This window comes from Haematobia irritans, chromosome 5, assembly GCF_050003625.1.
Source record: "Haematobia irritans isolate KBUSLIRL chromosome 5, ASM5000362v1, whole genome shotgun sequence".
Taxonomy (NCBI): Eukaryota; Metazoa; Arthropoda; class Insecta; order Diptera; family Muscidae; genus Haematobia; species Haematobia irritans.
The window spans coordinates 18475040-18488383 of record NC_134401.1 but is presented as its reverse complement, the minus strand read 5'-3'; the positions used below and the strand labels follow the sequence as shown (position 1 = coordinate 18488383).

Genomic DNA, 13344 nt, shown 5'->3' with positions numbered 1-13344 from the left:
AAACATTCCTCTCCAACTAAGAGGTGCTTCATAAATTTTCTATAGAAATACAATTTTGACAAAATTTTCTACAGAAATAAAATTTTGAAAAAATTTTCTTCAGAAAAAAAATTTTGACAAAATTTTCTTTAGAAAAAACAAATTGACAAAATTTACTTTAGAAATAATTTTTTAAAAAAATTTTCTATAGAGATTAAAATTGACAAAAAAAAAATGTTGACAAAATTTCTTAAAAAAAAAAAAATTGAAAAAATTTTCTTTAGAAATAAATTTTCTACAGAAATAAAATTCTGAACAAATGTTCTTTAGAAAAAAAAATTTGACAAAATTTTCTTTAGAAAAAAAAATTTGACAAAATTTTCTATCGAAATAAATTTTTAACAAAATTTTCTATAGAGATTTAAAATTGAAAAAAAAAAAATGTTGACAAAATTTTCCATAGAAATAAAATTTTGACAAAATTTTCTATAGAAATAAAATTTTGACAAAATTTTCTATGGCAATAACATTTTGGTAGATTATTTTATTATAAAATTTAGTAGATTATTTTTAACAAAATTTTCCATAGAGATTAAAATTGACAAAAAATGTTGACCAAATGTTCTATAGAGATTAAAATTGACAAAAAAAAATTTTGACAAAATTTTCTATAGTAATAAAATTTTGACAAAATTTTCTATAGTAATAAAATTTTAACAAAATTTTCTATGGCAATAAAATTTTGCTATATTATTTTTGGTTCGAGTGGCAATCGTAATTACGAACCGATAACGACTAATTTTTCTGTAATTGGGGACCGGTTTATCTCGGAGTTATATATAATTATAGACCGATACAGACCAATTTTGGCATGGTTTTTATCGGCCATGTACTAGCGCAATGTACCAAATTTCAAACGGATCGGATGAGTTTCGCTCCTTCAAGAGGATCCGGAGGTCAAATCTGGGTATCGGTTTATATGGGGGTATATATAACTATGAAACGAAATGGACCAATTTTTGCATGGTTATTAGAGACCACGTACTAAATTTCAACCGGATCGGAACTAATATTGCTCCTTCAAGAGGCTCCGAAGGTCAAATCTGGGGATGGGTTTATATGGGGGCTATATAAAATTATAAACCAATATGGGCCAATTTTTGCATGGTTGTTAGAGACCATGTACTTACACCATGTACCAAATTTCAGCCGGATCGGATGAATTTTGCTCCTTCAAGAGGCTCCGAAGGTCAAATCTGGGGATGGGTTTATATGGGGGCTATATAAAATTATAAACCGATATGGACCCATTTTTGCATGGTTGTTAGAGACCATATACTTACACCATGTACCAAATTTCAGCCGGATCGGATGAGTTTTGCTCCGTCAAAAGGCTCCGGAGTTCAAATCTGGGGATCGGTTTATATGGGGGCTATATATGATTATGCACCGATGTGGACCAATTTTTGCATGGTAGTTAGAGATCATATACTAACACCATGTACCAAATTTCAACCGGAACGGACGAATTTTGCTCCTCCAAGAGGCTCCGGCGGTCAAATATGATGATCGGTTTATATAAGGGTTGTATATAATTATGGACCGATACGGACCAATTCTGGCATGGTTGTTAGAGACCATATATCAACATCATGTACCAAATTTCAGCCGGATCGGATGAAATTTGCTTCTCTTTGAGGCTCTGCAAGCCAAATCTGGGGATCGGTTTGTATGGGGGCTATATATAATTATGGACCGATATGGAAAAATTCTGGCATGGTTGTTAGAGACCGTATACAAATACCACGTACCAAACTTCAACCGAACCGGACGTAATTTGCATCTCTTAGAAGCTCCGCAAGCCAAATCTGGGGATCGGTTTATATGGGGCTATATATAATTATAGACTGATATGGACCAATTCTGGCATGGTTGTTAAAAACCATATACTAATATCATGTACCAACTTCCAACCGGATCGGATGAATTTTGCTCCTCCAAGAGGCTCCGTAGTTCAAATATGGGGATCGGTTTATGTGGGGGCTATATATAATTATGAACCGGTGTGGACCAATTTTTGCGTGGTTTTTAGATACCATACACTAACACCAAGTACCAAATTTCAGAAGCATCGGATGAAATTTCCCTCTCTTTGAGGCTCCGAAAGCCAAATCTGGGGATCGGTTTATATGGGGGCTATATATAATTATAGACCGATATGGACCAATTCTGGCATGGTTGTTAAAAACCATATACTTATATCACGTACCAACTTCCAACCGGATCGGATGAATTTTGCTCCTCCAATAGGTTCCGTAGTTCGAAAATGGGGATCGGTTTATATGGGGCTATATATAATTATGGACCGATATGGACCAATTCTGGCATGGTTGTTAGAGACCATATACTAACACCATGTACCAAATTTCAGCCGGATCGCATGAATTTTTCTCCTTTAAGAGGCTCCGGAGGTCAAATCTAGGGATCGATTTATATGAGGGCTATATATTAATATGAACCGATATGTACCAATTTTTGCATGGTTGTTAGAGACCATACTAACACCATGTAACAAATTTCAGCCAGATCGGATGAATTGTGCTCCTTCAAGAGGCTTCGGAGATCAAATCTGGGGATCGGTTTATATGGGGGCTGTATATAATTATGAACCGATATGGACCAATTCTGGCATGGTTGTTAGATACCATATGCTAACACAAATACCAAATTTCAGCTAGATCGGATGAAATAGGCTTCTCTTAGAGGCTCCGCAAGCCAAATCTTGGGGTCCGATTATATGGCCCAGAATACACACAAGATTTTTTTTTCTGATTCAATCGGGAGCCACTGTGGTGCAATGGTTAGCATGCCAGCCTTGCATACACAAGGTCGTGGGTTCGATTCCTGCTTCGACCGAACACCAAAAAGTTTTTCAGCGGTTGATTATCCCACCTCAGTAATGCTGGTGACATTTCTGAGGGTTTCAAAGCTTCTCGAATTGGTTTTACTGCAATGTGGAACGCCGTTCGGACTCGGCTATAAAAAGAAGTCCCTTGGCATTGAGCTTAACATGGAGTCGGGCAGCACTCAGTGATAAGAGAGAAGTTCACCAATGTGGTATCACAATGGACTGAATAGTCTAAGTGAGCCTGATACATCGGGCTGCCACCTAACCTAACCTAACCTAACCTAACCTCCGCAAGCCAAATCTGGGGATCGTTAGAGACCATATACTAACACTATGTACCAAATTTTAGCAAGATCGGATGAAATAGGCTTCTCTTAGAGGCTCCGCAAGCCATATCTTGGGGTCCGATTATATGGGGGCTATACGTAAAAGTGGACCGATAAGGCCCATTTGCAATACCATGCGACCTACATCAATAACAACTACTTGTGCCAAGTTTCAAGTCGATAGCTTATTTCATTCGGAAGTTAACGTGATTTCAACAGACGGACGGATAGCTTAGATCGACTCATAATTTCACCACGACCCAGAACACACAAAAAAATATTTTTCTGATTCAATTACGAAATTAATTGATCCAATTAATTTTTTAATTGAAATGTCTTCAATCACGAAAATGATAGTATCAATCACAGTTTTAATTGGGCATAGAAAAAATCCTTGATTAAAAAATTAATTGATGTCATAGCAATTTTCAATTAATTTTTTAATTGATTCAATTAAAAATTTAATTGATTTTGAATGCAAACCCCAATTAATTTTTTATTTAAAAATGTAACTATTTTCAACTACTTTCTGAATTGACTTAGAGTTTTTATTTTGATTAAGAAATGTTCATCACTTTTTTTAACTGACTTAGTCTTTTGAATTTGATTAAAAAGTTAATTCTATAAATTAATTTTTTAATTAAAAATTTTAAAATTGTTGTTGTTTTTTAAAATTTTCAATCATTGACTTAATTCACCTAATGTTTCTATCTTGATTAAAAAGTTAATTGTATCAATTAATTTATTAATTGAAAAAACATTCAACTTCAATTAACTTTTTAATTGGAAATATTCTGGTGATATTTTTTTCTTTGAATACACACAAGAATTTTTTTTCTGATTCAATCACTAAATTAATTGATCCAATTAATTTTTTAATTGAAATGTCTTCAATCACAGAAGTGATAGTATCAATTAAAAAATTAATTGAAGGTCAATTAGAAAATTAACTGATCCAATAAAAAAATTAATTGATGCTAATAATATTTGTGATTGATTTTTTTTTCAATTAAAAAAATTGTTGAAACAATTAAATTTTTAATTGAATATTTTTGAAAACTCAATGAAAATTTTAATTAGAAAAATGTTCGTTAAATTTTTTTTCTGTGTATATATACTTCAAACGGAATGACAAGGGTATAAAAATTATTGATCCAATAAAAAAATTAATTGATACTATTAATTTTTGTGATTGATTTTTGTTTCAATTAAAAAATTTGTTGAAACAATTAAATTTTTAATTGAATATTTATTAAAACTCAATTAATAATTTAAATAGGGTTAGGTTAGGTGGCAGCCCGATGTATCAGACTCACTTAGACAATTCAGTCCATTGTGATACCACATTGGTGAACTTCTCTCTTATCACTGAGTGCTGGCCGATTCCATGTTAAGCTCAATGACAAGGGACCTCCTTTTTATAGCCGAGTCCGAACGGCATTCCACATTGCAGTGAAACCACTTAGAGAAGTTTTGAAACCCTCAGAAATGTCACCAGCACTTTTTGGTGTTCGGTCGAAGTAGGAATCGAACCCACGACCTTGTGTATGCAAGGCGGTCATGATAACCATTGCACCACGGTGGCTCCCTACCATGCGACCTACATCAATAACAACTACGTGTGCAAAGTTTCAAGTCGATAGCTTATTTCATTCGGAAGTTAACGTGATTTCAACAGACGGACGGACGGACGGACGAATAGCTTAGATCGACTCAGTATTTCACCACGACCCAGAATACACAGAAGAAATTTTTTTTGCTGATTCAATCACTAAATTAATTGATCCAATTAATTTTTTAATTGAAATGTCTTCAATCACAGAAATGATAGTATCAATTAAAAAATTAATTGAAGGTCAATTAAATAATTAATTGATCCAATAAAAAAATTAACTGGTACTATTAATTTTTGTGATTGATTTTTGTTTCAATTAAAAAATTTTTTGAAACAATTAAATTCTTAATTGAATATTTTTTAAAACACAATTAAAATTTTCAATCACAGAAATGATAGTGTCAATTAAAAAATTAATTGAAGGTCAATTAAAAAATTAATTGATCCAATAAAAAAATTAATTGATACTATTAATTTTTGTTTCAATTAAAAAATTTGTTGAAACAATTAAATTTTTAATTGAATATTTTTTAAAATTCAATTAAAATTTTAATTAGAAAAATTTTGGTTAAATTTTTTTCTATGTATCTATACTTCAAACGGAATGGCAAGGGTATAAAATTATTGATCCAATAAAAAAATTAATTGATACTATTAATTTTTGTGATTTATTTTAATTATTCAATTAATAAATTTGTTGAAACAATTAAATTTTTAATTGAATATTTATTAAAACTCAATTAATAATTTAAATAGGGTTAGGTTTGGTGGCAGCCCGATGTATCAGACTCACTTAGACAATTGGAAAAATTTTCGTTAAGTTGTTTTTTTTTCTATGGATTAAATTTGTAATTAAATATTTTTGAATATTCAACGAAAATTTTAATTGGAAATATTTTGGTGAAAATTTTTTCGGTGTACTTAATTACATTTTTCTTAATCCCATTCGAATTCGATAAAATTATTCTTATTTTCTCCAAATAAAAAAAAATAGACAACTTACCTTTAATAAAATCCACTGCCATTTCCAGACCATACGAATCCTTATCGCAATCATCCAATATGTGAGCACCCAAAGTTATATTGGGCAATAGGCCTCTCTCATTAATACGATCGATGGTATAGAGCATTGCCTCAAGTGCCTGTATACCACCCTGAGGCATTATGGGACCACACATGAGATTATCTTCACGCGAATGAACCATCATAAGACCACCCAGGATAACATCGCCCTCAACAATGGCCTCACGTTTGATGGGCCAATGACTTTGCTGCAGCGGCACTAGGCCATGTAGTAAACGTGGTTTAAGCATAAAATCCTGTTCACTTTCCGGTAAAGAGCGAAATTTTTTACTACTACTGCTACTACCAACGCTACTCGTACTGGAGGTGGTAGATAATACAAACGGCTGTTGCAGCAATGAATTCTGCTGTGGAAGATGATGATAATGAGGATGATGGGGCTGGTGTTGCTGTTGATGTTGACGATGATGATGATGATGGTTTCCCGAAATACGACCACGATGTCTGCCTGAACGAGGAGATGCAGCAAAATAATCCTGAGGATTTTGAGGGGACATAAAGGGAATTTGTTGTTGTCCATGTTCTTGTTGTTGCTGTTCCTGCTCCAATATAAACCTGGGATAGGTTATGTCATTGTCAAAGAAAAAATCATCTGGTGACTCAAATAATTCATAAGGATATTCAGTAGTCAAGGGTAAATTGTGTAGCAACTCCTCTGTTGATGACAGGCTATTCGTCGTCGTCTTCTTCTTTTTGGGGGTGAAGTCATTGTTGTGTTTAGGTTTTGAGGTCTGAAGATGACTTTCATCATTTTGATAATTAAAATTTTCATAATCAATAATTTTGTCCTGGAGAAATAATTTCTGTGATTCGATTTCTCTTTCCTCATCTCTTTGGGCGAAAGATAACGAATTTCTTTTGTCTTCTGTTGCCGCTGCTGCTGCCGCTGCTTCGTGTGGTTTGGCAGATTTTCCATTTTGATGATGATTTTTATGGTTTTCAAAAGGATAATTGTTATCCTGTCGCTGAGGATTGTGGGCCAAATGCGGATGATGATGATGATGACTATGATAAAGCTGGTGAAAATTATCTGATTTATAATGGGGTTCCTCATAACCATTCTCTTTTTGGTGGCTGATAACTCCCTGATGATGTCTACCATGGTGGTTCGGTTGCGGCTGATGCTGATTGTGATCGTGATTATGAAGAGGTTTGTGATGTTTATGCTGCTCCTGTTGAAAATGTTTGTGGTTCTTCATAAAATTTTCTGAATACGCGGAGTGTATTTTGGCCTTGGCTATGTTGATTTTACTCTTCACCTGTACAACAGCATCAGCTATTTCGCCACCTTCCACCGACATGAAGCTAAAATCATCCACAATGGCATTATTTTCATCACCATTGAATATCTGATTGCTGCTGTCATCGCCTACAGTGTCAACATCCGGGACCTTTGTATCCTCAAAAACATTGTCTTCTATGTCTGACTCGCCCCCGCCACAGTCACTGCCAAGGGGAGGAAATTTAATATCAACATATTTGGTAGCTTCTGTTCGTGCTGCTTCATCTATATCACCTACCACCTCAGGCATATTGCCAATATTTTCACTGCTGCTATTGCTGTTGATAGTAAACAATTGCAACTGCTCAGCATGGTATAATGGGGTGGGGTGGTGGTTTACCTCAATTTCTTGCTCAAGGCCATTGATTCTTTTTAGAAGTATTATAGCCAATAAAATAGTTAACATTTTCATATACATTCTCCTCAGATGAATCATTTTTGTTTCGTTTGTTGGATGATGCTAAACGACGATATTTTCTAGAGGATTTTAGTCTAGGAATCTTGAAGTTGGTAAACAATGAGTTGGGATGATATGGTTACTTAGGGAAGCTATGGGGGAAGCCAATATTCAAATATCAAAACTGATTCCATGGAAGTTTAACTTTTCTTCTATTCGAGGGTGATTTTGTTTTGTTTTTTTTTTGTTCTTTTTCCTTGGGTTACGTTTGGGTTATTTCTGTTTTCTAGGGTTTGGTTGTTGTTTTTTTTTTATTGCGTATTTTCTCAAATTTCCTGTATATATTTAAATGGATATGTTGTGTTTTTTTTTGTTCTCTCTCAAAGATTTTGGGTGGGTTAAATATTTCCTTGTTTATTTTATCTTCATGTTTTTTTTTGTTTTTTTTTTTTTTTTTTTTTGATAACTTCAGCTTTTCTTGGATTTTCCAATAGGGATATATTCAAATGTTAGATATATTTTCGACCATATGTTCATGTTGTCCATTTTGATATTAAGTGATATTTGATTCTCAATTTCTTCGTGATAAGGAAATTTCACTTTATTTTAATTTGATATAGCACTATAACATAAACAACATTGGGTTAAGTTAAATTGATAGTTTTTCCCAATCATATCGAGTTTCAAAGTCACTTAAATAGTTTTTGTTTTTATAAACATTCATAAAACTTGTATATCGTTTTTTTTTTCAGGAAACTATAGAAATGCCAGACATTAAAATGAATTAAAAAAAAAAAACAACAACAAAAACTAGCTGTTGCCAAAAAGTATGCATTGATATATTTATTTTTTTACTCCTACAAGTATGCTTAAAATTTTCAATAAATTGTATGATTATATTTAAGATATGCCAAAAAGTATGCTTTGATATATTTATGTTTTTTTTTTATTCTCACATGTATGCTTACATTTTTATATCTTTTTATTATGATTATATTTTGGATGTGCCTAAAACTATGCTTTATAAATTATATAGACTTAATATGACACAGTTACTAAATTAATTTTAACTAAATTTTCCGGTTTTTTGCTATTAATTTTTTTTTTAACAATTTTGATATTTTAGATTTCTTTAAAGAATTTTTGGGAAATCATATAAATGCAAAATATTTAAATATGCCAAAAAGAAGTATTGGTCAAGGAAATTACTTTTAATTTTGTTTTTCGTTTTGATACTAAGAAATATTTGATTCGCAATTTCTTCTTGATAGGGAAATTTTACTTTATTTCAATTTGATATAGCACTATAACGTAAAAAACATTTGGGTAACTTAAATAGATAGTTTTATCCCAACTCATATCGATTTTCAAAGTCACTCAAGTATTTATTTGCTTATTTTTATACCCTCCACCATATGATGGGGGGGTATATTAACTTTGTCATTCCGTTTGTAACACATCGAAATATTGCTCTAAGACCCCATAAAGTATATATATAAAGTATATATATGAGCATGTCTGTCCGTCCGTCCGTCCTTCTGTTGAAATCGCGAAACAAGCTATCGACTTGAAACTTGGCACAAGTAGTTGTTATTGATGTAGTTCGGATGGTATTGCAAATGGGCCATATCGGTCCACTTTTACGTATAGCCCCCATACAAACGGACCCCCAAATTTGGCTTGCGATTGCTCTAAGAGAAGCAAATTTCATTCGATTCGGCTGAAATTTGGTACATGGTGTTAGTATATGTCCAACATTTCCACAGCCGTTACACTGAATTTGCATCACTTCTTAGGGTGTGATCCAAATTAAGTGTTTTGGTTGTGAAGTAGAAAAATTTGTGATATTTTGCCAAATAAATCAGGTTTTATAATTTTGTATGATTTTTAATGCTTTCTAACGCTTGCCTGAGACATTTGACATCAAATATTTCCACAAATTCGCAATTTTTCTAAAATGGATTTAGCATTTTTTTTCGACAAAATTCAAATACCATTTTACCATTTTATTAATCCGTACTATGGTGTTAACATATTTGAAACAAAACAAGTATATACAGCACTAAGTTCGGCCGGGCCGAATCTTAAATACCCACCACCATGAACCAACTATCAGGGTTTCCTTTGAAATTTCAGGAGGGCTTGAGGACTTGAGGACACTTCCCGAAGATAAATTTAAAGATTTCACCTATGAGGACTATATCAGATTCTGGATTTATAAGAACCATTTTTGTTTGAGTTTTAGAGGAATCATTAACAACTCTTGTAAGTGTGCAAGAAAATTATAAAATAACGTCTTGATTTGAAATCTTAAATTTGTAGAGGTAAAGTCTGGAAATTTTACATTGAGTTTCAAGCAATTTTCATGATCAGTGCGCCTTCTACACCCTCAAGAAGTGAAGTCGGTCTATATGGAGGCATTACCAAAAGGACCGATAAAAACTTAATCCGATACACGTTTTTGTGAGCCTAAAATACCAGAATATTTAAAATTTCAGGCAAATCAGATAAAAACTACGTTTTCTAGAAACCCAAGGAGTTAAATCGGGAGATCGTTCTTATGGGGGCTATACCAAAATATGGACCGATACTCACCATTTTCGGCACAACTCTTTATGGTCCTAAAATACCTCTAGATTTCCAATTTCAGACAAATTGGATAAAAACTACGGTTTCTATAAGCCCAAGACCCCAAATCGGGAGGTCGTTTTATATGGGGACCATACCAACACATGGACCGATACTCACCATTTTTGGCACATGTATTTGTGGTCCTACAATACCTCTAGATTTCCAATTTTAGGTAAATTGAATAAAAACTGCGGTTTCTATAAGCCCAAGAAGTAAAATTGGGAGATCGGTCTATATGGGGGCTATACCAAAATATGGACCGATACTCACCATTTTTGACACACCTCTTTATAGTCATAAAATACCTCCAGATTTCAAATTTCAGGCAAATTGGATAAAAACTACGATTTCTATAAGCCCAAGACCCCAAATCGGGGGGTCGGTTTATATGGGGACTATATCAAAACCTGGACCGATATAGCCCATCTTCGAACTTGACCTGCCTGCAGACAAAAGACGAGTTTGTGCAAAATTTCAGCACGATTGCTTCATTATTGAAGACTGTAGCGTGATTACAACAGACAGACAGACAGACAGACAGACGGACAGACGGACATCGTTATATCGTCTTAGAATTTCTCCCTGATCAAGAATATATATACTTTATATAGTCGGAAATCGATATTTCGATGTGTTACAAACGGAATGACAAACTTATTATACCCCCGTCACCATTCTATGGTGGTGGGTATAAAAAAGTTAAACATGGTGTTAGTATATGGTCTCTAACAACCATGCAAAAATTGGTCCATATCGGTCCACTTTTACGTATAGCCCCCATATAAACGGACCCCCAAATTTGGCTTGCGATTGCTCTAAGAGACGCAAATTTCATCCGATCCGGCTGAAATTTGGTACATGGTGTTAGTATATGGTCTCTAACAACCGTGCAGAAATTGGTCCACATCGGTCCATAATTATATGTAGCCCACATGTAAACCGATCCCCCGATTTGGCTTGCGGAGCGTCTAAGAGAAGCAAATTTCATCCGATCCGCTTGAAATTTGGTATGTGGTGTTAGTATATGGTCTCTAACAACCATGCAAAAATTGGTCCATATCGGTCCATAATTATATATAGCCCCCATATAAACCGATCCCCAGATTTGACTTGCGGAGCCTCTAAGAGAAGAAAGTTTCATCCGATTGGGCTGAAATTTGGTACATGGTGTTAGTATATGGTATTTAACAACCGTGCAGAAATTGGTCCACATCGGTCCATAATTATATATAGCCCCCATATAAACCGATCCCCCGATTTGGCTTGCGGAGCGTCTAAGAGAAGCAAATTTCATCCGATCCGCTTGAAATTTGGTATGTGGTGTTAGTATATGGTTTCTAACAACCATGCAAAAATTGGTCCATATCGGTCCATAATTATATATAGCCCCCATATAAACCGATCCCCAGATTTGACTTGCGGAGCCTCTAAGAGAAGAAAGTTTCATCCAATTGGGCTGAAATTTGGTACATGGTGTTAGTATGTGGTCTCTAAGATCTATGCAAAAATTGGTCTATATCGGTCAACAATTATATATAGCCCCCATATAAACCGATCCCCCGATTTGGCTTGCGGAGCGTCTAAGAGAAGCAAATTTCATCCGATCCGGCTGAAATTTGGTACATGGTGTTAGTATATGGTCTCTAACAACCATGCAAAAATTGGTCCACATCCATAATTATATATAGCCCCCATATAAATCGATCCCCCGATTTGTCCTCCGGAGCCTCTTGGAGGAGCAAAATTCATCCGATCTGGTTGAAATTTGCAAAGTGGTGTTAGTATAAGGCCGCTAATATACATGTCAAAATTGGTCCATATCGGTCTATAGTTATATATAGCCGATCCCTAATCACACCAAAATTGGTCCATATCGGTTCATATTCATGGTTGCCACTCGAGCCAAAAATAATCTACCATCATTTTATTTTTATAGAAAACATTGTCAAAATGTTAGTTCTATAGAAAATTTTGTCAAAATTTTATTTCTATAGAAAATTTTGTCAAAATTTTATTTCTAAAGAAAATTTTGTCAAAATTTTATTTCTATAGAAAATTTTGTCAGAATTTTATTTCTATAGAAAATTTTGTCAAAATTTTATTCCTATAGAAAATTTTTTCCAAATTTTATTTTGTCAAAATTTTATTTCTAAAGAAAATTTTGTCAAAATTTTATTCCTATAGAAAATTTTGTCAGAATTTTATTTCTATAGAAAATTTTGTCAAAATTTTATTTCTATAGAAAATTTTGTCAAAATTTTATTTCTATGGAAAATTTTGTCAAAATTTTATTTTTATAGAAAATTTTGTCAAAATTTTATATCTATAGCGAATTTTGTCAAAGTTTTACTTCTATAGAAAATTTTGTCAAAATTTTATTCCTTAAAGAAATTTTGTCAAAATTTTATTTCTTTAGGAAATTTTGTCAAAATTTTATTTCTATAGAAAATTTTGTCAAAATTTTATTTCTATAGAAAATTTTGTCAAATTTTATTTCTATAGAAAATTTTGTCAAAATTTTATTTCTAAGGAAATTTTGTCAAAATTTTATTTCTATAGAAAAAAATTTGTTAAAATTTGATTTCTATAGAAAATTTTGTCAAAATTGAATTTATTTAGGAAATTTTGTCAAAATTTTGTTAAAATTTTATTTCTATAGCAAATTTTGTCAAAATTTTAATTCTATAGAAAATTTTGTCGAAATTTTATTTCTATATTAAATTTTGTCAAAATTTTATTCCTTAAGGAAATTTTGTCAAAATTTTATTTCTTTAGAAAATTTTGTCAAAATTTTATTCCTTAAGGAAATTTTGTCAAAATTTTATTTCTTTAGAAAATTTTGTCAAAGTTTTATTGCTATAGAAAATTTTGTCAAATTTTATTTCGATAGAAAATTTTGTCAAAATTTATTTCGATAGAAAATTTTGTCAAAATTTTATTCCTTAAGGAAATTTTGTCAAAATTTTATTTCTTTAGGAAATTTTGTCAAAATTGAATTTCTTTAGGAAATTTTGTCTATATTTTATTTCTATAGAAAATTTTGTTAAAATTTTATTTCTATAGCAAATTTTGTCAAAGTTTTATTTCTATAGAAAATTTTGTCAAAATTTTATTTCTTTAGGA

General features: G+C 32.5%; 1 protein-coding gene across 1 annotated transcript in view; it reads right to left on the bottom strand.

The window, feature by feature from the left end:
* The window catches only part of mtt (mangetout), a 160367-nt gene extending 152738 nt beyond the window's left edge, over window positions 1-7629 (bottom strand). Inside the window, exon 1 of the mRNA XM_075311324.1 lies at window positions 5832-7629. Coding sequence (XP_075167439.1) covers window positions 5832-7629 — 1798 coding nt within the window. The remainder of the gene's footprint in view (window positions 1-5831) is intronic.
* Between the last annotated feature and the right edge of the window lie 5715 nt (window positions 7630-13344).